At 35.2% G+C, this 27,441-nt stretch overlaps 2 protein-coding genes across 3 annotated transcripts in view; one reads left to right on the top strand and one right to left on the bottom strand.

The window, feature by feature from the left end:
* LOC150094003 (uncharacterized) overlaps nucleotides 1–27,412 on the top strand; it is a 163,414-nt gene extending 136,002 nt beyond the window's left edge. For both annotated transcript variants that reach the window (XM_090413117.1, XM_090413116.1), the window contains 2 exons: nucleotides 6,456–6,550; nucleotides 23,896–27,412. In XM_090413117.1, the coding sequence (XP_090269243.1) occupies nucleotides 25,539–26,180 (642 nt within the window). In that variant the 5' untranslated portion in view covers nucleotides 6,456–6,550; nucleotides 23,896–25,538 and the 3' untranslated portion in view covers nucleotides 26,181–27,412. The remainder of the gene's footprint in view (nucleotides 1–6,455; nucleotides 6,551–23,895) is intronic.
* LOC150094001 (ecdysteroid-phosphate phosphatase-like) overlaps nucleotides 1–27,441 on the bottom strand; it is a 136,594-nt gene that overhangs the window by 38,582 nt on the left and 70,571 nt on the right. The window contains exons 4-5 of the mRNA XM_090412935.1: nucleotides 21,710–21,802; nucleotides 6,447–6,695 (exon numbers count right to left, since the gene is read on the bottom strand). Of these exons, the coding sequence (XP_090269061.1) occupies nucleotides 6,447–6,695; nucleotides 21,710–21,802 (342 nt within the window). The remainder of the gene's footprint in view (nucleotides 1–6,446; nucleotides 6,696–21,709; nucleotides 21,803–27,441) is intronic.

The raw sequence follows: 27,441 nt of genomic DNA, 5'->3' as shown, positions 1-27,441 counted from the left end.
AATGATTTCAGGTATTGTTACACTTTTTGGGATGTCCTTCACATGGATCATCTTCAAGGCTGGTACGGTCGCATTTAAATTTGGCAGCCCATTTCTTAATTGTCAAAAATAAAGCAGTAGAGTGCCCATAAACTTTTATGAACTTCTAATGAATTTCTTTTGGCATTAAACCTTCTTTTACAAAGAATTTTATAACTGCACGATACTAAATTTTATCCATTTCAACACTTTTGCTTCAGACAGTTGTATAAAACAAACTACTTGATAGAACGATTTGCAATTTCATATGGATGCTTATGACAGATGTACCAAATTAAAAAAAAAAAAATCTCTCCGATAGTGTTGCCGTCTATGGTCGGTGACGAGAACCTTTCAGACCACCCTCGTATGTGTGGTGAAGTTTTGGTTGGAAATTAAAGATTATAGTATTAGTATTACTTCGAAGCCTCCATGGAGTCAGAAGACTCATCAGGGGAGATCGAACCCTCACAGATTACAATAACTATCATATCTTGTCTTGAACATTCAACATTGGAGTATTCACCACCAACTCCGACAAAGCATTCCACTCATTCAGAAAAAGGGATTTTCTACAAAGCAGAAAATCTCTTTTTCACTTCTTTATTCACATGACCATTGTACAGTTTCCAGAGATGACCTCTTGTTCTTGCATCACTTATTATCCTATGTAAACAATTCCCCTATTCCTATTTGATAGGCTCTTCTCATCAACTTATATGACTCAATTGTATTCCCCTCTTCCTCCTCTTGTCTGCCAAGCTCTAACCACCATTTTTCCTCAATCTGTCCTCATATTAAAGATTCCATAGTTCTGACCTCTGTCTCCAATGTTTCCTTATCACTAATACAACCAGATGACTAGATCTGTGCAAAGAAATCCAAATGAAGCCTAATTAGCACCTGATATAGTAAAAACTATCACCTCCTTATCCATACACTGTTATTTGCATTTATAACAGCAATTTTCCTGGTAGCCCTTATAACTTTCATTATGTCTCCCCTGAACTTCAGTTCCTTATCGACCAAGATCCTCAGATCCTTTAATTTCTCCTTCAATGTGCTAAAGCTAATTACTTCTTCTCTGGCCAAAGTGCATAACTTTACCCTTAGCAACACTGAAATGACATCCCCATTCTTAAGCCCCATGCACCAACCTATTCAAATCTTCTTGTAACAGCAATCCTATCCTAATTTACATTCATGCATGGACCTACACATTTTATCGTGTAGGCTTTTGGAACTGAAATCCTATGGAATAGGTTGGTCACTCCTTATTCCTGGAGGTGTTCTATGTCTGTATAAGCATGTCTTCACAGGGGCCAGTTTGCCCGTTCTGGTGGATGAAAAACCCGAGTTTCCGATTGAAAAAATCCCCCTACCTCCATATGAGACTGGCTAACTCACCTTTCATCGAAAGAGACCAGATAAAGGTTCCTCATGTCATTGACGGGAATCGAACACAGGTCTTTCTGACCAAAGGGGTTCGTCAATACTGACTGAGCTATGGAGGTTCTATCATCAGTAAACAAATGAATATTTTCTTTTGCATCATTAACTATATCACTGATATATGAGTTAAACCAGGGGTCCTCAACATTTCAGACAGTGCGGGCTGCATTAAAAATTTCAATGAAGTCCGTGGGTCACTAAGCTATACTACAGTATTTGGAATTGTAAGATACTTTCCAGATTCACAATAAATGCTGTGCATTTGATACTTTACATAAAATCCTATAAAAATAAACAAACTCAGCTTTAAGAGCGTAGGTAGGAGTTCATGATAAGTAAATACAATCAATACTTGAAAAAAGATAATGTAACGAAGAAAACATTAATTTTTTACAATGTCAATGAGCAACTTGGCAATGTTTTTCCTTGACCAGCTTGTCAATGTTGGCATCAATGTTGGAAGTCGCTATGCACAGAGTATTCTCGAGATGTTGGTCTGCAATCTGAGTTCTTGTCTTGGACTTCATTCTGGAGAACTGTGAACTCTGGAGAAGTATGAACACATAAGTATGTGCTTCCTAACAAAGCGCACATCTACACAGCATACCGTGAAGATTAGGGAATGCATCCTCAGAAATGCAGTCTGTAAAATGTAAGCAAGGGCACATTAAATAATTTTTCTCTCAAAGAAGAGTTGTTTTGGAGTTCAAGCAGCTCCATTTGTATGGAGTCCAGCATTTCGGCAGCATTGACACTGAAATGGCATTGAAAATAAATCTAAAGAAGACTTGGTTACGAAAATCACTAAATCTCTCTTCAAACTCACTTCGCAACACGGCTAATTTTGTAGCATATTCATCAAGAGACGAACAGTTGGACTCAGCGAGAAGCTGAAAATGAGTTAAGTATTTTTTTGCAAGTTGTGCCTCCCAAAGTTTGAGCTTGGCCACAAAAGCTTTGATGTGATCAAACAAAGTGTGCACCAGTTGATCTTTGGATTGTAGCTGCATATTTAGGTCATTCATGTGCAATGAGATGTCGGTCATAAAGGCAAAGTCTGTCATCCACTTCGGATCATTAAATACCGCAATCAGATTTCCTTGGTTGGCATGAACTGCTGTATTTTGCTCCTTAAGTCAAAGACTCTTTTAAGAACCTTCCCTCTGCTCAACCAATGCACATCATTATAATAAACCATACCGCCGTGATCCGCTTCGCACTCTTGGGTCAAAAACTCATGGAATTGACGATGATTCAATCCTTTTGCCCTAATAATGTTGACGACAGTCACAATAACTTTCATGACATTCTCAAATCCAATAGTTTTCACGCACAAATTCTCCTGGTGGATTAAACAGTGGTAATGGACGAAATCTTTTCCTTCTAGTTCCAGTTCTTTCCGTAGCAGCACAACAAACCCTTCATTCTTTCCCACCATAGCAGGGGCACCATCAGTTACCACACCTTGAGGTTGGTTAAGCTGAGGTCGAAAAGCTGGAGCATTTTCTTGGCAGCTTCAAGAATATCAGTGCCTTTCGTTTCCTTCATAGGTACGAGTGCTAGCAGTTCTTCTGTAACACTGAATTGTTGATCAATGCCACAGACAAAGATATCCAGTTGTGCTGTATCCTTCATGTCTGTGCTCTCATCTAAAGCAAGTGAATATGACGTAAATTCGAACAACCTTTTTTTAAAGTTCCTTCAATGTCATTGGCAAGTTCTTCGACATGCTGTGCCACAGTTACCCCAGACAAACTCGATTTTTTAAACACTTCCTTATTATTTGGGCACAGAATATCCCCAGCAGTGATGAGACACTCTTTTACAAATTTGCCGTCAAAGAAGGCTTTTGATTTTTTAGCAATTTTTCAGCTATTACATAACTTACTTTGCCACACGCTTCGCTCTCTTCCCTCTGCCTTTTAAACGTACCCTGCTGACATTTTAAATCAATTTGGAGATGGTTCACTTTGTCCACATTAAGATGCCCTTGAAGGAAATCGAAATTGGACGCATGCTTTGTCTCATAGTGTTATTTTATATTATACTCTTTTGATACTGACACTGACTCATGAGAAATAAACCACACTGGCTTATCGTCGATCGGCACAAAAAAGTACAAATTGGTCCACTTTTCATTAAAAACCGACAAGAATCACTTGATTTATGCTTTTTACTCGTAGATGCCATAGTGATGGAAGGTGAATCCAAAAAATGACCCAAAATCGCTGTGTAATGGTTATTATCCACTGAATATGTCTTACACTAATGAAAAAAGTTTGGCAATATAAAACCACAATAGGCTGTGGCTGACACGCCAAACCTGCGTGCGCTTATACACGAATATCACACTGTTCATGGCTGACTGAGGATTAGATCCTCTTGTATTTATATGAAAATAACGAAGTATCAAGAACCTTCGAGATGTATCTGGAAGGCACTAGACAGCGCACTTGAATGAATTACTGCTTCAGCCATCTAAATGCGATGTTAGTACCAGTACTTAAGTACTGCTTGGCGCTGGTAGATGGCTGAAGAAGTATGTCCATTTAATATTTATTTTTATAGGATTTTATGTAAGGTATCAAATGCACAGCGTTCTTTTTGAATCTGGAAAGCATCTTACAATTCTAAATACCACAGTAGAGCTTAGTGGCCAGAAGGCGTCACTGAAATGGCCGGTAGGCCATGCATTGAAGACCCCTGAGTTAAACAAAAGTGGTCCGAAAACAGACCTCTGTGGCACAGACACAATCACCTTCCTTTTTTGGACAATGCACCTCCATACGAAACTCACTGACTCCTATCAAGTCAACGATTCTTGTAATCAAGCTATCAAATGACTATCCATCTCAATCACTCACAATTTCAATAGTAGTTTATCATGTGGTACTCGATCAAATGCTTTAGCGAATTTCAAATATAAATCACTATATAAGCATCTTTCTCTGGTCCAATACACTAGTCACCCCCTATTATAAAATGTAACCAAGTTACTAAAGCATGACCTCTCCTTAAAAACACCTGTGCTACTCTCTGAAAAGATATCCGTTACCATTATGTATTCTGCCTCTAAATAGTCTTTCTAACGCCTTCACCAACATACTTGATATATGTTTTGGTCTATAGTTTGACAGTACTGACTTGGATTCTCTCTTATGCAGTGGCAGTATTTTTTCTTCTTTCCACTCTTCTGGAATTGTTTTTGCATCCAGACATCTGTTGAACAACTAAAGGGCACTACCAGCTCTTTTGCACATTCCCATAGTATACAAGTTACTAAAGCATGACCTCTCCTTAAAAAAACCTGTGCTACTTTCTGAAAAGATATCCAATATCATTAATCCAAGTTTGTATTCTGCCTCTAAATAGTCTTTCTAACGCCTTCACCAACATACTTGATAAATATACTGGTCTATAGTTTGACAGTAATGATTTGGATTCTCTCTTATGCAGTGGCAGTATTTTTTCTTCTTTCCACTCTACTGTAATTGTTTCTGTATCCAGACATGAAGTATCAATGAACATTTCCACTATGTCAGACGTGACTCATGTTCCAACTTGAGCAAATGATGTTAGTTTTCCATATTCACCCTTTCTTCTACTAACAACATAACTATAGAATTCAAGGATTTTGCTTTACTGCTTCAGCCAATCTCTTCATATGCTAATTTCTCTTTTCTTACTACACTTGTACTGCTTATGTTGCTGAGGAGTACTGTTCTTTATATCTACTGTATAACATCCTCTTCCTCAGAAGCTCTTGCATAATTCCCTGATTCATCCATTTCACTCCTACTTTATTTATCCTCTGAACCTCTCTCTCCATCAAATGATCAAGCCACTGCACATCATTAATCTGTTTCCTTAATTTATCATAGTCCTTTACTCTGTAATTGCACACTTCTCTCTCTTGTTCCATGAAGCTTGTACCTGGCTAACCACTTCCCCTGCAAAAACCATTACACTATTGCACTATCTTGATTTGGTAATTACAGTGGCGTAGCTAGAGCTGTTGTCGCCTGGGGCAGTTCCTGAGTTTGCCGTCCTCTCAATACACACCAAAAATACTACAAAAAGTCAAAACGACGTATAGGGAAATAAATTAAAACACTATGTTTATTTGTGAAGTAAAACTGTAATTTCATCATTCTAAAATGTTATTTTTCTTGCTTTTCTGTTAGCAAAATCGTCGATGACATTGGCAAAGTCTATTTCATAGTAATGTAGGTAATTCTTAATTAAATTTTATTTAGAAAAACTTCTTTCACAACTAGCAACATTTACAGCAATTATGAGGAAAATTCGCAGTAGTATTACGATATTTGGAACTGAGTTCTGGAGAATGTATTTTAGAATTAACTGCAAAAGTTCAAAAAGGTTCAAAGTGTCACTCGGGGCAGACTGCCCCCTCTGCACCCCCCTAGCTATGCCACTGGGTAATTACATCCAGTGCTATTGCTTAGTTAATTTCGTATCCATCATGATGTCTACCTGACATTCAGTGTTTGGAAAAATGGTGTCTCAGAGCATTATGAATGTTCTAGATGTGTGGAAATTTTATTATTTATTTCAAAGATATATTTGATTGGGTTTTTATTGCATGGTTTAGTGCAATTTTTCAATATTTGCATATTCAGTACTGTCTAGTTTTCAAACATTTTTTAAGAAATCCATTTCATTATATAAGTGTTTATGTTTGAAGGTGTTCATAAACCAGTAAGTTTCATCCTTTTATTTGCAAGGGTTTTGTTGATATGTTTTCTCTAATAATTAGGCAGTGAAATTCAATAATTAGTAAGTATTAGTACTGTAAGTGCTTTATTAAAAATATTAAAAAACACATAGCTATTTGTTCCTCATGAAAAAAAACTGAGTAATATGTATCAAAGAGGATGCAGAAATATATTTCTCAAACAGTATTATATATGAAGTATATTTATATTTGTCTAAGAAATATAATAAGATACTTGTACCTTTTCCAGATGTGCAATTCAGGACAGACTGGACAACTAGATGACTCCTATGATAATACTGTTCTACTGTTTCCATGGAACTTAACAAAGTCTTTGCTGATATGGTTGGTTTATAATTCATATTGATATTATAACCTATACCTTCTAACTCCTCCAGAGTCATCCATGATGGCATACCATCTACATACCAACCCAGCCACTCAAATAATCCAGGCTCTACATTGATATTTGAGAATTCTTGACCCGAAGCTAGCAAAAATTAAAACAACTATAAATATAACACAAACACACAAAGTTATACTCATTTCAACTAAGAGATGAAAAGTGTTAAGAGTTAAGTGAACTGACTGAGGTCAGCTCACTTAAAGATTTATTTATACTGGAAGATTTATAGAAATTATGCAACATGTCAGAAAAAAAAAAGGAAAAAAATAGATTTAATGCATTTACAGTTAATCACTATATTAATAAGATCATCATGAAATAAAACCATCATATCAGACCAAATAAAAATATCAGTCTAAACTACATGTAAAGTGTAGCAAGTGTAGCAGGCAAGTATATGCTACACCGCTATCAACCAAAGTCTCAGCTTTGTTGACTAATGTGAGATGATCCTATTAATCTGTATTGAGTAATTATGGTTTAAATGGAAATATTCAATATATTTTCTCAGATTTTTTTTAAACAACCTTTCAGATTTTTTGAATCCATTAATAACACATTTTTTTCCCCCCGATGTAGAGAGATTAATCAGGGTCCATTAAAAGGACATGGCCAATGTGATCAGAGAAATTAAAAGAATTTTTTTTTTTTTTTTTTTGGCTTTGATATAATGCTGGATTTAATATCCACTTGATTTTTATAAATTTTGCATTGCCAAAGTGAAGCCTTTTGGTTCTTTATTTTAATAAATACTTTTATGCGCCGACCGAGAGTTTGCTTACGAAAAATACATCTCTCCAACGTTTCAAGTTCCTTAGTACTGAGAGTTTTTGCTCTCTTAAGGTTTCTGCCTGGTCTCTAATGAAAACTAACCAGTTTAAAACAGATGTCAGGCCATAAAGTGAAACTTTATCAAAATGGACCAATAGGAGGTGAATATATAGATGCTGTCATAGCAGACATGTCTCCTATAAGGTAAGGATGAAGATATCAATTCTTGGAATCTCAAAGGTTAGATGGAAAGGGAAAGGAGATACAAGAAAAGACAATGGATTTAGATTGATTTACTCAGGAGGAGAAGAACATCGAAGCGGTTGGAATAATGTTCGATAAAAGGATAGGACTAACACCTGGTTTCAACAGCACGAGAGAAGACTGTATACTTGGAGAGCACCTGGACAGGGAAGTGAAGAAATGAGAAATCAGATTGATTACATACTAATTAACTCAAGATATAGAAATGTAATAAAAAATACAAAAAAGTTATCCTGGAGCAGACTGCAATAGTGACCATAACCTGCTCAAATTAAAGTAAAAATTAGATTAAAACGAATAAATAAAGAAAATGCAACTAGAAAAATAAGAATTGATGGACTAAAAAGAAAAGATATCAGAGAGAAATATCAAGCTGAACTAGAAAATAAGACCAGCAATATTGATACTGATAGACCTGTAGAAGTAATTTGGACTGATCTAAGAGAGAAAATCAAGGAATGTGCTAAAGCAGTGCTTCCCAAACTTCTGGATGTCAGGGCCCCCTTTGCAAAAATTAAAATATTTCATAGCCCCCCCCCCCTCAAAAAAAAATCGTAATAGAGAGACATATTATTATAATATTTATTGTATTTATATTCAATACAAAACATACACAGCAAATATTGCAAAAATCAAATGCATATATTACATTTTTTGCCTCTTACCGTTTGGTTCTGAAGACGATGCAGGCTGTTCTGGTAAAATATGAAATACTGTCCTTTTTTTTTTTGAGTCTGTTTCTGCTTCTTCTAAATGTTCGCGGGAATTTTTTTTTTATCAGCCACTTATCCATCTCAGGGTTAAATTTTTTAACATAGAATAGATCAAATAATATCACCACTTACCGATACTGGCACACCACAGACTGATAACATGAAATTAGTGAATATTGCCTGAATAAGGGAATCCCCGGACCATGAAAATTTTTCTCTTTTGTGACTTTTCTCCCTTTAAGGTAATTAAGCCTAACGCGAAACAGACAGCAAAGGCAGGTTATTAAAACATGTATATGAATGGTGCATATGATGGATAACAAAAGATCGCGCAACCGAAAGATAAAAGCATAGCTGACAATTGAGTTGAAATGTTAACTCTCTTCAACCGAATTCCATATGTGAAACTGCCATAACATTCATTATATATATATATTACTTAGTTTTAACACTTTTACGAATTTTAACACGTTCGGTTGAATTTTATTGCTGCCTTGGGAAATCGAACTCGCACACCTAATTAATAACAATAGTTTTTAGTTAGATACTGTGTTTGCCCATGCAACATATGGTTTTGTTTCAGTCTATACAGCATAGTTTCTGTATGAGGGGGACAATTGATTCATTAATTAGTGTGTTTTTATCCCAGTTGTCTCTAATTGCACTATTTGTTGAGAAATATATTACACAGACTCCTCATACCTTATTCACTGGCATAATAAAAGTACTTGTTTTTATTGCCTCTGCAGTATAGTGGCTGTTAGGGAGGGTGTTGTTTACCACTGCAAGCGAGTTACTATCTCCCCACATGAACTCGTTTAAGCTTTTTTTCATGTGTGAAGTATATGCGAAACTTTTATTGGTAACAGAAAACTAGCTCGGATGACAGTGATAATATAAAATGAGTTTTGATATGTATATAAAGTCAATATCAACAGTCCCTGTTACGAACACGTGATGAAAGGGACAGGAAGATTTGGAGCTTCCCTGGAGAGCATTCGAAGTAAATACAATTAACCACTGCTTTGAAATGAAACATATGAATAAGCAATATTTAATAATATTCATTAAGCGCTGAAATACGCAGGAAGCAAAGTTTGTGAACCAACACCAATGTGTGAATTTTTCCATTAAAATATAAAAAATAACAAAAAAGAAATAATAAATAATAAAAGTTAAATATGTTTCTTTTAAAATAAAAAAAATCTACTTAGTCTTAAAACATTTTAAATTTGTTTTCATTATTTCATGGCCCCCCTCAACAAAACCTACGGCCCCCAAGGGGGCCGCGGCCCACAGTTTGGGAAGTGCTGTGCTAAAGGACTTCTTGGTGAGGCAGAGAGAGAGAGAGGAGGAAGGAAACCCTGGAATACTGAGAAAGTGATAGAAAAAATGGATGAAAGAAGAAAATGGAATAAGAACAACGACGGGGCCCAATTCAGATATAAAGAGATCGATAAACAAGTAAAAATTCTGGCTAAAAAGGCAAAGTAAGACTGGCTCATTCAGGTCTGCAAGGAAATAGAGGAAAATGATACAGCAAAGGATATGAGAAAGGTCTATGAAGGCTTGAACTTGATTTCAGGAAAGAAGGACAAAAAGTTGTGCTTTGAAGGATAAAATAGGAAAGATTTTGTTGGAAAAAAATGAAAAAATGATAAGGTGGAAGAAATATGTAACAGGACTTTATGGGGATGAAGATAATCTGGAATGTGATCAGATAGAAAACGATGATACCCCAGAAATTAAGGAATGGGAAACTGAAGCAGGCATTAAAAGAATAAAGGATAGGAAAGTTCCGGGAGTGAAAGATATTAAGGAGACTGCTGAAGATATTGGGAAAGGAAGGAATAAAACTTGTATCCATCATCCTTTAATAGAAGTCTGGAGAAGGTTGGAATATCTAAAGACTTCGTAAGATCTATTTTTATTCCTATTCCCAAGACTACAGGAATGATGGATTGCAATAAGCATAGAACTATCAGCTTGATTAGCCACATTGCAAAAGTCCTAATCAACATAATATATAGAAGAATGGAACAGATGATAGAGAGAATTAAATGAAGCACAGTTTGGTTTCAGGAGAAATAGGGGAACCAGGGAAGCTATCGCAACACTATGGATATTGGAGGAAAGAATGATCGAGTGCAATAAAGATTTATATCTATGCTTTGTGGATTACGAAAAAGATTTCGATAATGTTAATCCCTCTGTTTTATTTGATATTTTGCATAAAATAGGAATAGATGAAAAAATTATCAGACTGTTGTTCAGAACATATAAAACTCAAGAAGCCATGGTTAGATTTGAAGGAGAGGATACTGAATGGATCCCCATAAGAAAGGGTGTGAAGTAAGAGTGTGAGATGTTCCCACTCTCCTTTTCTTAATAACTTTGATATCTATGCTCTCTACGTTTATTCGCCCCTTGGTGTCACGTGGTACTATCTAAGTACAAAGGGAATTGCCCTGGGGTAGAGTCAAAATCCAAATGCAACAAAGCTTCTGTGGTTCTCATAAAATCCTAAGACATTTATTTGTTATCACTGCACCACTTAGGACAATTAGTTTAAAGGAGAAAATCTTAAACAAGAAGTGAATACCCAACTGTACCTCAGTGACTAACAACCGTTCAATCATGACCGTAGACACACTACTCAAATCTCCCGCTTAGGTTTGCATATTTAGCAAGTGGTGCATCGGATAGTACTAACAAACACTGAATCAGAGTAAGCAAAAGATTTATTTAATATACTAATATATATACAATTCATGGAAGTATCATAATTATCAAATATGAACAATAAATTCTCATAACTCACATAAGATTAACAATAGAGCTGTTCTATATTGCTTCACACATAAGATCCTCATAACCCTCTTAATTAAAACCTGGTAAACATATATTATCACCTTGATAATGTATGTTCACACATCCTAAAGTTATCACTCTTTAAATTACACTAGTCTACTTTCACAACTTATAATTTGCTACAGTCCTAAATTTTATCTTGGTTAAGGCTTAGATCTTGATTCACATATCATTCATTTACACTATTTAACAATAAAATTTCACAATACCATATTACAGTTATCTCCTGTGCTTGTTCCTCTCTTTACTCATCCTCCTCCTCATCATCAAATTCTTGCCATGTACCCTCAAGGGGTGTACAGGATATGACAGTACTACGTGAAAAAATTACATCATTACTAACTTAGTATCTACAATTTTCCTCCAAATCAGTCTGTTACTTATCAAGACCCCAACATTATCAGATCTTATATTTCTATCGTCTAAGGCACTTTGTACCGTATCAATCCACCTATATCTTGGTCTTCCTCTGGGTCGTTTTCCTGCCAACCTGGCAGAGAACACTTGTTTTGCTAATCTTTCCTCGCCCATTCTATTTAAGTGACCATACCACCTGAGATTAGCTCTGCTAACACATTCCTGGATGCTGACAATGTCAAGTTCTTTCCTAATATCCTTGTTTTTAATATGATATTGCCATTGATGCCATCTGTTCACGCCTCTAATCTTTCTCAGGACTCTCATATCTGCGGTCTCTAGTCTTTGGTCAAGTGTTTTACTTCTGATCCAGCTCTCAGATCCGTAAGTTAAAACTGGTTTGAACACTGTCGTGTATACAGCTAATTTAGTGTTCCGACTAATTTCTTTCTTATTCCATATGAATTTATTCAATTGACTTCCCACCATACCAGCTTTGCTGATTCTGTTGTCTATTTCTATATTTAATTTACCATCTTCAGTAAAAATCGTGCCTAAGTAGCTGAAATGTTTTACTTGTTCCACAGGTTCTCCATTCACAACACAGTTGACATTTTCAATGATTCTGCCTATTTTCATTGTCTTTGTCTTTTTATTGCTGACCTTCATACCATATCTATTACAACAGCTATTCAATTTAGTCAGAGAATCTTGCAGACTTGCAGCGGATTTATTTAGAAGTATAACATCGTCTGCATAAAGCAAAGAGCTGACATTAACATCTCCAATTTTGATATCATGTTTAATACCACATTCCTTCATAATGTGATCCATATAGATAATGAATAACAGAGGGGATAATGTACATCCTTGTCTCACACCAGATTTAACATTAAACCATCTTTCTGTACTTCCTTCAATTCTAACTGCTGATTTACAACTCAAATAAAGACTAAGTATTGTTTGATATAATGCCCCATTGACACCATATAACTGCAGCGTATTGAATAGCTTCTCTCTTGGCACTTTGTCATATGCCTTTTCCAAATCGACAAAACTTAAATACAGATCTTTGTTATATTCCCATGCTTTCTCGACTATTTGTCGTAAAGTGAAGATCTGATCCTGACAACCCCTATTTGGCCTGAATCCAGCTTGTTCTTCCACAATTCTTCTCAACCGTTTCGCAAGTATACTTGCATAGATCTTCCCAGGAACACTCAGTAGGGAAATACTGAGTATTCCTGGGAAGACTCAGTATTTACTGAGTAATAATTCTCACATTCAGTTTTATTTCCCTTTTTATATATGGGTACTATGAGAGCTCTACTCCAATCATCAGGAATTCGTCCCTCTGTCCAGGCTTTCTGAACTATGCAATGCAGCCACTGTAAGACTTTTATACCACCATACTTCAGCATTTCTGGTCAAATATCATCTACTCCTGCTGCCTTTCCACATTTCAAGCCTTTGATGGCATTTTCTACTTCAAGTATGGATATGTATTCCTGACTGCATGCCTGGTCAGTGTTTTTTATCACTGAGCTGTCATCACTGCTTGTTTCATTTAACAGTTTTTCTAAGTAATTACTCCATACTTCAAGGATATCTTTTTCTCCTGTTTTCATGTCACCTTTATCATCTCTAACTCCTTTTACAGCACTCTTTCCTCCATTCCTAAGCTTCTTCAACAACCTCCAGAATATTTTGCCACCTTCTTGATATTTATTTTCTATATTCTTGCCAAAGTTCTCCCATGACTTTTGTTTAGCTTTCTTACATTTGTCTCTGTATTCTGTAAGAGTAAAAGCTGACTTATTTGCCAGGAACTTTTGATATGCTTTCTTCTTTTCCTTCGCTGCCTCTTTAACTTCCTGTGTCCACCAGGGAGTTCTGATTTTTCTATCCTTGCACACAACCTCACCACATGCCTCTCTGGCAGAATCAATCAATGTTTTCTTCAGAGTTTGCCACTGAATCTCTAAGGTTTGCTTCCTGTTCTCAAACTCTTTCATTTTCTTTTCAATAATCTTTCTGTGTTTTAGTTACAGTTCACATCAAAGAGCTGCTCAACTTTTATTCATTTTAAAACTTTCTTACATGTTATTCTTTTCAATATGAAATTCAATTTAACCTGCTCAAGACTAAATAGTGATCACTTCCAATTTCAAATCCTCTGTACACTCTGGTGTCCTGCACCAGGGAGAAAATATCACTATCAACAATAGCAGTCAATGAAACTTTTCTTATTCCTAGCCTCTTCTCTCCATGTGAATTTGTGCACATTTTTATGTTGGAACATGGTGTTAGTAATAACCAGTCCATGTCCTGAGCAGAAATCCAACAGATATTTGCCATTATTATTAGCTTTGCTCTTTTCTACAAATTTTCCCAAAATATTTTTGTATGTCTTACAATCATTTCCTACTCTGCTATTTAGATCCCCAACAAGGACCAACTTTTCCTTTTTCATTGTGTCAGTTGCTTTTTCTAAAGCCTCAAAAAGTTCCTCCACTTCTATCTTAGTAGAACCTTCTGTGGAACCATAGGCAAAATAAATCTCATTGTCCAGTTTCCCATTCTCATATTTGCCCACATTACTCTACTTGAGATTGACTGCCATTCAAGAAGATTAGCCTCGTATTTTGTGTTGAATACTATGGCTACTCCTTCTTTTCCTTGATTGTCATTGCCTGAATATAACATTTTGTATTTATTGCTCAGAAAGATCTCACCAGTTTTGGTCTTTTTTGTTTCAGTCACCCCTATTATGTCGATCTGGTACTTATCTAATTCTTCAGCTAGCTCCATTTCTTTGCCATTCAGGCTTCTTACGTTGATAGTACCGATCTTTAACTCTGGTGATGTTGAGTTGGGGTTTGTTTTCAGATTTGTTCCAGTAGCTGACTTTTCGCTGTTCGCCCTGGTTCCCTGGCGAAAACAACAGGGGCCTTGTTTAACCGGGTGATGCCCCAGCCGGCATGAAATTTTGTCATGTTGTACCATCATTTTTTATTTTGGTTTAACCAATAAGAATACAATTTGGTTGGCTAAATTCCAAATTGCCAGCCCATCCTCGTTCATTCAGTATCAAAGTAGATACCCAACAGGGTGCACCACGAGAAGGTGAGGATTGGACATTAGGTCAGAAGCCCTGGTCGGTTCTCCGCATTCCTTTAAAGGCTATGTGGAGGTCTCCTCTCAGTTATACAGCTTTGACCCTTAAGCACCCCTTTACTCATCCTTGATCTCTCAAATTGATTTCTTCATGCTGGGATTAGTATCTGGGATTCCTCAATCATATGCAGGCTCATTCTTTTCAGTCGGTCATGCCTTCTTTTTAATAGGATTCTTGGGGCAAAGCCACTCTTTTGCATGTTTTGCCCTTTTACCTAGATTCTGAGGCCTCTTCACAGACTACCCTTTTCTTCCGGAGTAATGTGATTCACCACAGACGTTGCGATACCTTTCCCGTGGATATGTGCTGTCTTCCGTTTCCTTCTGCTGGTCATCAGGACAGAGATTTCCCCTCGCGCTCTGGAACAGCCCTCCACTCGCGAAGTCCACACATCAAAACCACCAGGAAAAAGCCTCGTGGGGGTGGTGTGTGTGTGGGGTCTCCTAACTCTTTTATATCTCCACACCCTATCGGCACTTTCCATAATCTTCTCCCTCCACCCGACAGCGCTCAACGCGATATCTTTTGGTAGAGGATTTCTTCTTTTCTGCCTACTCATCATGTGCCGTGTGCACACGATATGCTTGCGGCAACTTCCTTTAATCCTGTGCTCTTGGGCTTGGATTACGCTATAATTATCATTAAAAATTGTGAGTCATTCATCTAAGCTTTGTCTATCTAATTCCTAGGAATGGTATACTGCTTTAATCATACATTAATGTTCTTTTTCCCTAGAATTTCACTGCCAATGTTTAACTAGCTTAAGTAATAACACTCTTTTCTTATGCATTTTCAATTTATTATCTTTTTGTTTAATATATCTTAATTTTGTTCACATATATGTAATTTACACTCTTAGATACAAGCAAATTTTAGGGTCGTTGCTTGTTAATTTATGAAAGAATAAATTCTCTTAGGAATTTTATCAATCACAATTTAACAGAAGATAAATGGACATCTGATAAATAATATAAGATATGCAGATGATATTGTACTTATGATGGAAACAGAAGAAGACTTGCAAAGAATTTTGAACAGACTGAATAGAGTTGAGAAATGAGAGATATAAAATGAAAATAAATTCAGAAGATAAAAGTGATGAAGATTTCAAAGAAAGGAAATGATGGAATGGAAATCACTTTGAACAGACAAAGAAGAAAGAATGTAAAAAGTTTTGAATACCTTGGGAGTTGGATAACAGATGACAATAGATCTAATTATGAAATTAAGAACAGAATTAAAAAAGCAAAAGCAGCATTTTTCCAAATAAACCACATATTAGGAAACAGAAATCTGAACAAACAGTTAAAAGTAAGAATCCTCAAGACAATGATCTGGAGCATGGGGACATATAGATGCGAGTCCTGGATGATCAATAAGGAAATGAGTGACCGATTGAATGCATTTGAAATGTGGTGCTTGACAAAAATGGATCGTATCAGCTGGACTGAAAGAGTCACCAATGAAGAGGTTCATAAACGATTCAAGATGAAAAGAGACTATATGGCTAGTATTTAAAGAAGAAAATGGTGTTTGCAAGATATTTCATGAGGAGCTCTTTTGGAGAGCTCCCCAGAATAGCATTGCAGGGGAAGAGGAAGATCCCTGACTGCAATGAAAAGACAACATCAAAGGCTGGACAGGCAAGAGTCTTACAGAAGCAAGAGATAGAGAGGTATAGAAGCGTACTGTTCATCAGCTGCAACCCTCTTAAAACAGGAGGCCACAGGATTAGATTAGATTTCTATTGCAAATGGATATCGTTGTAGTTGAAAAAAATGGATCAATCTAACACAAACTAGGTGGCAAATGAGTTTCAAGTTAGTGGCAAAAGAACTACCATTATGCTTATTAGAGACCTGAAGTGGCATTACATCCATATTTTATAATATGCAGCATGAGTGATATCTTCTTCAAGGGTGAAAACACTGTTTGGCACAGTAAAGATTTACTAAACAACATCATATGGAATATATAAGAAATTTAAATGAAACAAGAGTACAAGGTAAATACAATAACTGTTAAACCAGTAAAATATCACACATATAGGAAAAGTATCACACATAATTATGTGGAATATTCTACCTTAAAAATAAATGAATAGAGCACAAAAACATATAATTATGTTTTTGTGCTCTATTATGATCACCATCCTAATAGTATGTAAGCTCTCCTCTTGCTGCCAGAACTGTTGCTGGATGGACTGTGTAAGAGGTATGAGGTATTACATCATTAGGATTGCTTCTTGTAGATCTATGGGTGTTCAAGGATGGAGGATTCAAATGCTGGATCTCTCACCCCATGTAATCCCAAAGATATTCTATGGGATTCAAATCTGATATTTAGCACTGTGGTTACATCTGGAAGTTGATGTCATATACAGTCTTACTTCAGGGCTGTTCATCTCCAATCTTCAAAACACAATTTTCTAAACATACTTCAAATTTCCTAGCTTATATCTACACTCAAACACATTTTGGTTTCAAAGGTGCAAGTTTGCTCAGATAGACTTTGTCAAAGTCTATCTGAGCAAGGGATAAAAAAGTGATAAAAACAGCAAATGAATTTGATAGCATAAAAGAGAGATTTTTTAGTCCAAGTAAACAAATTTTTGCTGTTTTTATCACTTTTTTAATGCCATCACCATTCTGAACTTTTTCTTTATTTAAATGACTGAATTTATACAAATCAATTTTCCTAATAGTGATCTGCCTTGGATATTTTAATGTTCACAGCTTCAAACAGCTTTCCTTTATCAGATGCACTGATCAAGCAGGTAGAGATGCCAAAACATTTACTATCACCAAAGGCCTTACACAAATTGTTCATATACCTACCAGATAACCACTCTCCAAACACCCTAGATCTCTTCTTCTCTATTCACTAAGTAGATCCCCTTCTAAGTATACTATGAATATTTGTTCTCTGCGTAGTTCAGATCAAAATCAAGTGTTGATTTCTTCTTCTCCTGGAGAAGCACTCACATCACTACTCTCATCAACATCTGGCACTAAAACAATGCCAAGCAGGATGCTCGTGATTTCTATAGTTCATTTCCTTAGATGGATTATTGATTGGATCAGTCTTCTAATCCAAATCTTTATAATGAATGTATTGCTGAAAAAACTCTTACTGCTTTTTAAAATGTTCATTTCTATTTTAAAATTCTGTCTTTTATCTAAGTTTTGTACCCCAAGAATCTACAACACAAAAATGAAGCAAATAGATCTAAATGCAGAAATGTACATGGACAACAAAATGGCATTTTCAAGGAACAAAAGCAGGAAACTTGCATTATGTCTCCAAATAGAAGCCATTTTTTCTTGTCTCTTGCCAAAGCTACAGACCATAACAGTGGCGGCTTGTACAGAAGCACTGTGATAGTGCAGTACCCAAAAGGAAAAAATGAAAAAAATTAAATTTTGTTTGTGTTTTTAAATAATAACAATGCTTACAACATTATATAAATGCAATATAACATGTTAAAGGTTACAGCCTATGTTTTGACACTGATTGAATAGTTAATAATTGGAATTGTTTGATTAATGCTTTAGATTACGAAACAAATGCACTGCAATCTAACAGTGTCGGAATTATCACGTTCAGTGATTTGCAGCCAGACTCGCCGATATTCATTTGCACTTGTCACTGCATGTAACAAGTGAATCTGACACTGCTCAATGAGCAGTGTCAGATTTTTACTGTCGCTAAAAATAAATTGTATGCTTGAATGTGTTATTTCTGTGAGATACAAAACCTTTATTATCTTTGTGGGTTCATAGTGAGGATGAAATATTTTTGGTAAATCTATTTTATTCTGTTAAAATAACATAATTATTTATTTATTATAGATACAAGGCTGAATTATGATAAGTGTTACTGTTGAAAATATAAAAAGAATTATATTTTCTCAATTATCATTACATGAAAAATCATTGTTACACGAAACAAATGCACTGCGATCTAACGCAGTGCCGGAATTATCATGTTCGGTCATTTGCAGCAAGACTTGCCGATATTCGTTTGCACTTGTCACTGCAAGTAACAAGTGAATCCGACACTGCTCGTTGGACAGTGTCACTACATATAAACTGTATACTTGTGCACGTTATTGCTGTGAGATATGAAACTTTTATTAGTGGTGTGTGTTCATTATTAAATGAAGAAAATTTAGCAAATACTTTTAGTAAAATAATTAAATTTATAAAGATTTTAGTAAAATAATTAAATTTATAAAGATTTTAGTATCAATTCCAATGACCACAGCAAAACCGAAAAGATGTTTTTCTACTTTTAAAAGGGTGAATCATATTTAAGGAATACTATGAACCAAGAGCGGTTAACAACACTGTCTATGATTTCAATTTGTAAAAAACATAATTTTACAATATTTAAATTAAGGGGATATAAAATCCCACATTGTTTTAAAACCAAATAAGAAACTCAAAGATTGGAATCAGAGAGTTTCATGCTGAATATAGTAAACTATAAAGTATTGGCGACCACTAGCGTGAGCTAATGCAAGTGACCCTAGTACGTGGTACAATACTGGAGAACTCGGAGCAAAGTCGGTAAAGTTCTGATTGCTATTCTTAGGTATTTTCCATAATGTAAAAACACATTTCCTAGGAAATGTATGCTGTTATTACATTATGGAGGGAGGTCACTACCCATAATTTGGTTTCTTATTCGGTTTTAAAACAATGTGGGATTAAATATCCCCTTAATTTAAATAATGTTTATATCGCCGAAATGAAGCTTATTAGCTCTTTATATTTAAGTAACTTAATGGTTACACCTGTTTGGAAACTCGTATAACAGAGTATAAGTTCTTTTCGCTATACACTTTGGTATTAATTTGGTCTAGCTACTTGCTGATGAAGCCTCAAAAAAGGCTGAAACCGGTCTGGGTAGTGACCTCCCTCCATAATGTAATAACAGCATACATTTCCTAGGAAATGTGTTTTTACATTATGGAAAATACCTAAGAATAGCGATCAGAACTTTACCGACTTTGCTGCGAGTTCTCCGGTATTGTATCACGTACTAGGGTCACTTGCATTAGCTCACGCTAGTGGTCGCCGATACTTTATAGTTTACTATATTTGGCATGAAACTCTCTGATTCCAATCTTTGAGTTTCTTATTTGATTTTAAAACAATGTGGGATTTAATATCCCCTTAATTTAAATAATGTTTATATCGCCAAAATGAAGCTTATTAGCTCTTTATATTTAAATAATTTTACAAATTACAAATTTTAATGAAAATGTTACTGAAAAATTTTGTTAGGGCAAAAATTGATTTTATTTTCAAATAATATTTTTAATATGTAAATTTACTTATTAATAAATTCGTTACTGATTAGGAAAGAATGAATTATTTTTCTTATTTTGTATATGCAGCACCCCCACTTAAAATTTCCACCGGCTGCCACTGGACCATAACTTTTTGTCTGATGTTGCTTTCTTCTTTTGTACTGCATTGTTACTCATGGAAAAAATAAATCTTCTTTTCTTATTCCCTCAGTTCACTGCTTTAACCAACATTATTATTGATACTGTTGGGAAATGTCCTTCTACAATTTCAGTCATTCACCATTCCATTCTTCCAGTGGTTTTTTGACAAAAAAAAGAGAGAAGAAAAATTTAGTCCAAATAGAACACACACGCACCGGTCCTGTAGTGGAAATTAGCCATCATTCAACCCATTTCTAAGAAGGGGGACAGGTTCTCCTCACTCCTCTGCTCAATTTCCAGAGATGGCCTCTTGTTTTACTCTCGTCTCCTATTCTACGAAAAATCTCTTCCATGTCAACCTGATAACAATACCTAACTACCTTGTATGTTTCAATTATATTCCACCTCTTCCTCCTATTCACGAGACTTTGCAACTTACATGCTCTCAACCTGTCCTCATACTCCAAATACCACTGACCACCTTTGTGAATCTTCTCTGGACCCTTTCTGACATATCCTCGTCGCCATGAAAACCCAGTGACCAAATCTGTGTACAATAATCCATATGAGCCTGATCAAGGCATTATTCACATTACTTCCATTATCCGATGTGACGTCCTCACAACTTGCACAATGTGGTTCCTGAATTTCAGGTGCTTGTACACCATTGCTCCTAGATCTCTTATCTTCTCTACTTCTGTTCAAGTTTCTCCACCAAGTCTATACTTCACATCCTATTGCTGCTTAACAAATCTTAAACCTTACACTTTACAACACTGAACTGACAGTTCCACTTACCTGCTCATTCATGCAATCTATTCAAGCCCTCTTGCAAGGCTATAACATCTGTTTGACTCTGAATTGCTCGTCAGTTTTGTATTAACTGCATATCACTAATTAAACCCATCCCAATATCATTAACATACAAACTGAACAACAATGGTCCCAAAACTGACTCCTGCAGCAAACCACTAGTGACCTTCCTCTTTTGAGATACTGCATCCCTATATACAACTTTCTGATACCTATCTGACAGCCAGTCACTGATCCAACTCAGAAGTCTATTATCCAATCTCATCTCTTTCAATTTATTTACCAGCTTGTCATGTGGCAGTCTATCAAAAGCTTTTGCAAAATTCAAGTACACCACTGTATATTCATCTCCCCTGTTCAAGGTATTTGTCACCTTGCTATAGTACATAAGTAAGTTAGTGAAACATGATCTCTCTTTAACAAACCCATGCTGATAACCACAGAGAACATCACTGTTATCAACCCATTTCTGTATCCTACTTCTCACCAATCTCTCCACCACAACTCCAGATATACAGATTGGCCTATAATTTGAAGCCACTGCCTTATCACCACCTTTATGCAGTAAAACAAGAATTTGTTTTTAAAAAGAAATAAAGTAGAATTTTAAAAGCATAAAGTTAAATTTAAGCATAAAATAGATTTTTAAAAGCACTGCAACATATTTACTTACCTTTTAATATATTTGAACATGTTTCTATGCATCTCAATGCAGGCGATGAAAAAATCAGAGAAAATGTTATTCCAGACGATTTCAGAGCATGTCCTAAACAGAAATATATCAACAAAGAATATTTATAAGAATATTCTGAAAATATATGCTGATATCTATCAAACAAAATCAAGTAATATTAAATAATAATCATAAAACACTGCTAAAGTGCATTACATATTTACTGAAGTGCAGGTTTTTTAACGATGAATCCACCTATAAAAGGCTCTTGGTCTTAGTACAGTTGCATTACTACTGCAGATGGTCTGAAGGTTAGCTAATCTGGAAACCATGACCTAGAGACCAAACAACACAGAACTTTTTTTTTTTCAAACTCCTTGGAGGCCTCCAAATAAGGAGGGTGGTGGTCTCACACTGGATATGAAATTTATCTCTCACATAAAGATATTTACACATCTATGTTCATGGTGGGATTCAATAAATTCACAATCTGTTGGTTGAAGACAGAAGGTATGCTAACCATTTGGCCAACAAGGCTTACAAGTTTGTTGAAACTTGCTTCTCCTAGATCATGGTAGAACATCATTTTAATGTACATGTACAATATACTATAGAAGATTTAATGCATTTTTTTTTTGTTTATTGTAAAAATACTTCTGTTGTCTGCTTTTAATTTGTGCAATGAACACAACTGACATTAATTTTTTCAATTATATCATCATCATCAAATTCCTGGTATATAGCCTCAAGGGGTGTACAGGGTATGATAGTACTACATGAAAAATTTACATCATTACTAACTTCCTATCTATAATTTTTCTCCAAATCAGTCTCTTAACTGTCAAGACTCCAATATTATCAGATCTTACATTTCTGTCTTCTAAGGCACTTTTTACTGTGTCAATCCACCTATATCTTGGTCTTCCTCTGGATCTTTTTCCTGCCAACCAGGCAAAGAACACTTGTTTTGCTAATCTTTCCTCTCCCATTCTGTTTAAGTGACCATACCACCTAAGATTAGCTGTGCTAACACATTCAATGGATGCTGACAATGTCAAGTTCTTTCTTAATATTCTCATTTTTAATATGATATTCCCATTCAAGCCTACAATCTAGAGACTATCTACAGTCTCTAGTCTTTGTTCAAGTGTTTTGCTTCTGACCCAGCTCTCAGATCCATAAGATAAAATTGGTTTGAACACTGTCTGGCATACAGCTAATTTAGTGTTTTGGCTAATTTCTCTCTTATTCCATATAAATTTATTCAGTTGACTTCCTACCATACCAGCATTGTTGATTCTGTTGTCTATTTCCATATCTAATTTACCATCTTCACTGAAAATCATGCCTAAGTAGCTGAAATGTTTTACTTGTTCTATAGGTTCTCCATTCACAATGCAGTTGATATTTTCAATGTTTCTGCCTATTTTCATTGTCTTTGACTTTTTAATGCTGACCTTCATATCATATTTATTGCAACAGTTATTCAATTTAGTCAGGGAATCTTGCAGACTTGTAGCAGATTTATTTAGAAGTATAACATCGTCCACATAAAGCAAAGAGCTGAGATAACATCTCCAATTTTGATATCATGTTTAATACCAATTTCCTTCATAATGTGATCCATATAGTTAATGAATAACAGAGGAGATAATGTACATCCTTGTCTGACACCCGATTTAACATTAAACCACCTTCCTGTACTTCCTTCACTTCTAACTGCTGACTTACAACTCAAATAAAGACTAAGTATTGTTTGATATAATGCCCCATTGACACCATATAACTGCAGCGTATTGAATAGCTTCTCTCTTGACACCTTATCATATTGTTGGATTCTGAATGAAGAGAAATGAAAATTGTTAATACATCATTCAGAGTCCAACATAATCTACCATTCCCTGAGCAAAAATTTTTTTTTTTTTTAAACGAATATTCTCATGTTCATAACATGCTATTTATGTAATTTCTTTCAAGTTATGTTAATCAATATTTATTTATTTATTTATATTTTCTTTGGATAAATTACGATTATGAAAAGCTAGTTATTAAAATATCAATTATTTTGTGAATTTAATTCCTTTAATATAATGTTAAAAACTGTAATATGTACATTTTTAATGTATCCAGAAAATTCCTTAAGATAACACTTGATTGGCTGCTATGAGAAATTATGTTACTTTTAGCTAGCGGGTGCCTTAGCACATGTTACTGTAGAGGACGCACGCAGCCAGTTGGATATAAACAAAACCAGTTAGAACCAGATTTTGGCGGGAAAGGAGAGTAGCATTTGACAAGCAGTACATGAAAAAAAGGAGACACACGGGAGTAGGGAAGTAGGCAAGGAAGGTGGCCGATTAACATGGCGCAAACGGAATAACAAGGACTGGGAATCGCTTGACACTTTGACTTACCTTTTTCGGACTTCTAACCCTATTGTAATTTCCTATCGCCTTGCACTGGAATAATGCAGGTCAAGGGATAATAAGAATAAGAAAAGAAGGAAATTGGAAGTTAAGCTGGACCAGTGCAAAAGGATATATTCTCCCGAATCTATTAATCAGTTACGGAAACAGAAGATTCTTTTAAGTTTGTGTAGTCTCAAAGTGAAAGTCAACAAGAATTTAAGTGTGTTCATAGGATTCTCGATGTGAAGAAGCTATACTGCTTATGCCGATAAGATTATCTTTTCTATGCCTAGTGTGAAGTAGCAAACTTATTTCTGGCGAACATAATTTAATCCTTATTGCTGTATTTAACTATTCAAGATCAAATGTGTGATGTAGTGAGACATTTCCATCTTGAAGTTCCAAATATTGTTCCATTTGGATTAATGGTTCAATACTGAAGGTGTGATATAGAGAAGCCTGTTGTAATAAGAAGAACATAATCTGTAAGCATAAGTTCTAATCGTAATTATTATACTCAGCTGAACAGTTTGCTAGTATCTCAATGAAAACTTAATTATTGTTTAACTGTATTTTCCCAACTAGAAATCTTTGCTTTGATTTAAATTTATGTGACACTGTATTAAATAATTTTATTTGAATTGAATCTTGTATTTGCCTAATTTCTTCATTGCACTGCTCATTAAAATAATTCGAATGTTAGCGGGAACCCTATATAATAAAGAGAACAGCGGCCTAAAATTAAGTTAGTAATAATATAGATTGGTTGATGGTTGATTCTTCAATGTTGCTCATGCAAATTTGACCACAGAGTGGCGCAGTTAAAAATAAATATTCTCTGTGTTCGAATGAGGAGTCAATCAAAAACTAGAATGCACATCAGAGTAGAAAGTAGGATCCAACAAAATGGCACAGCCGACAGAATGCTGATTCGCTAATATTAATTGCGCGATTAAGTTTTTGTAGTTCTTTAAGAAGAATTAATCCTTATAGCCTTAGTAGTAGAGTGAAGTGAATCACGGTGAGCAGGTTGTGGAGCAAGTCAGGCAAAGAATTGTATTTGAAAAAAGTTTTAGAATTGAGATTATAACAATTAAACTTGTAACTGATAAATTAATATGACTCTTGCATCTAGCATGGGAATGGAAGATAGTGAGTTCTTCCGAACTGTAAACCCCCAACTGGTATTTCCTCAATTTTCGGGAGAGGAATCTGATAATGTGCTATCTTTTTTTTTTCTTTTGTGAAAAAACTTAGAAACGTAGCAAATTGGACTGACTTCCAGTTATTGATATTATTACATAGTAAGTTAACAGGTAAAGCAAAGACCTTTTTGTACTCATCTCCAATACTGAAAGAAACATTAGAGTACCAAAAATTTAAAGATGCCTTGATATCACAATTTTCTAAACTAAGAAGTAATGGTCCAAATCTGTGGAAACTACAGAGGGTCACACAGAAAGATAATGAAAGTGTTACTGACTTTTATAACACTCTCCAATAGTTTGAATGCATCCAATGTAGATAAACATCATTTATATTGGGCTGTGTCCCAACAATTCTGCCAAGGTGTTAGACCAGAATTAAGGGAAACAGCCTACAAGAAGAGAATTACCACATTAGAAGAGTGTTTTAAAGCTGTAAAAGAAAAAGAGCAAATGATAGGAGACTTTTCTCCCTCATTCAATCTAGGCCATATAAATGTCATAGAAAGGGCTCATTGTTCCTCTAACATAATTGAAACTGGAAAGGAGAATGAAAAGAAGAAAGAAAGGAAGAAAAGTATTGGGGAAAATTCTATAAATCCTAATCAAGTATCAGACAGTGAAGATCAATCTAACAAAAAGAAATTAATGGAGGAAGTAAATACCCTAGTTCACCATGAAGTGGAGAGATTGCAGCAACCAATAATAAATTGCCTTGATCAAGTGGTAACACAACTAGCAGCTGTTACCTTAAAATTTCATGAGAATCACAACCTCTCAACAGATAGAATCAACGAGATGTTAGAACAGGAAGTACAAAGACAAAATCTGCCCATATTAACAAGTCGGATAAGGTGATGCAAAGATTAAAGGGTATTAATCAACAAATGCCCATTGCCTCTCAATCTCAGGAAAGGAAAGAATATCTCTCAACCCTTAGAGATCCTCCTAAATGTTTCCGGTGCTACAAAACTGGACATATTGCCAGAAATTGCTCTTATATTAGAAGAAAATACTCCGACAACACATGGGATTCTAATTTTGGATATATCCCTCACGGAAAATGCAGTAATTATCAAAGCTCCCTTAAATCTAATGAGTCAATGATGAAGATTAAAGAAATATCCAAGGATTCCAGTGTAATATTTTATTAGACACAGGCTGTAATGCTTAAACTATTAGTAGAAACTATTTCCTACAAATAAAGCATAGATTAAGGAAAGATATAGCTCAATTAAGGAGACCTGTGAGAATTATCACTCTGTCTGACTCTAATTTTATAGCTTATGAGAAGGTTCGTGCAAGAATTTATCTGCCTAGTTTTAGACTATGTGTCTGGCAAAATTTACTGGTTATTCCTTCAACATCTAATCCAGATTCTCATATCATCTTGGGAACTAACTTCATGGAAAGATATCACTTTTCATATGATTTTTCAAGGGGTGAAATATTCTGATGAACAGAAGAAGAGGTGTTAGACACAATAATATGCCTATATACATTGGAAAGAACAAAATAACAGAAAGGTTTAATAAGTCAACTGATGCACAATCCCCATGCAAAGTACAATCACATGCTGATAAATTAATTGAGCATAACAGTAGTGCAGACTTAGATAAACTGGATAAGCCTGAAACTCAATTCAGCACAGACATAGCATTAAAAGAACAGATACCCACGTCTGAAATAAAAGTTGACACTACTAATCAACTAACAATTGAAGTTCACGTTGCCAAGGCAACTACTCTTCATACTAGATCTAATGAAACAAGAAGAGAAAGAGAAGAAAGAAACAGGCCTAACCAAGTGGTTTTCTTAGGAGATTCACTAGACACTGTGAGAAGAAAGGGAAAGAATTATCATAGAATGAGTAATTGCAGAGAGGACACAACTAGAACAAAAAAAAAAATCCAAGACTAGCAGCAGAGAACCTAAATTTTATTCTGAAGAGACATTCCCTCATTACAGGTATGATATAGACATGATGCTGATCTCAGTAATAAAGGTGATAGAAATTTAAATGAAAAGGTAGATGAGAATGTATACACAAGTCATAATAGGGAATTAAGTTTTGCAAAAAAAAAAAAAAAAAAAAAAAAAAAAAAAAAAAAAAAAAGCA

The sequence above is a fragment of the Typopeltis vanoorti genome, chromosome 23, assembly GCF_054136105.1.
Source record: "Typopeltis vanoorti isolate ZY-2024b chromosome 23, IOZ_Tvanoo_1.0, whole genome shotgun sequence".
Lineage (NCBI taxonomy): Eukaryota > Metazoa > Arthropoda > Arachnida > Uropygi > Thelyphonidae > Typopeltis > Typopeltis vanoorti.
This window is presented reverse-complemented; position numbering and strand designations above follow the sequence as displayed.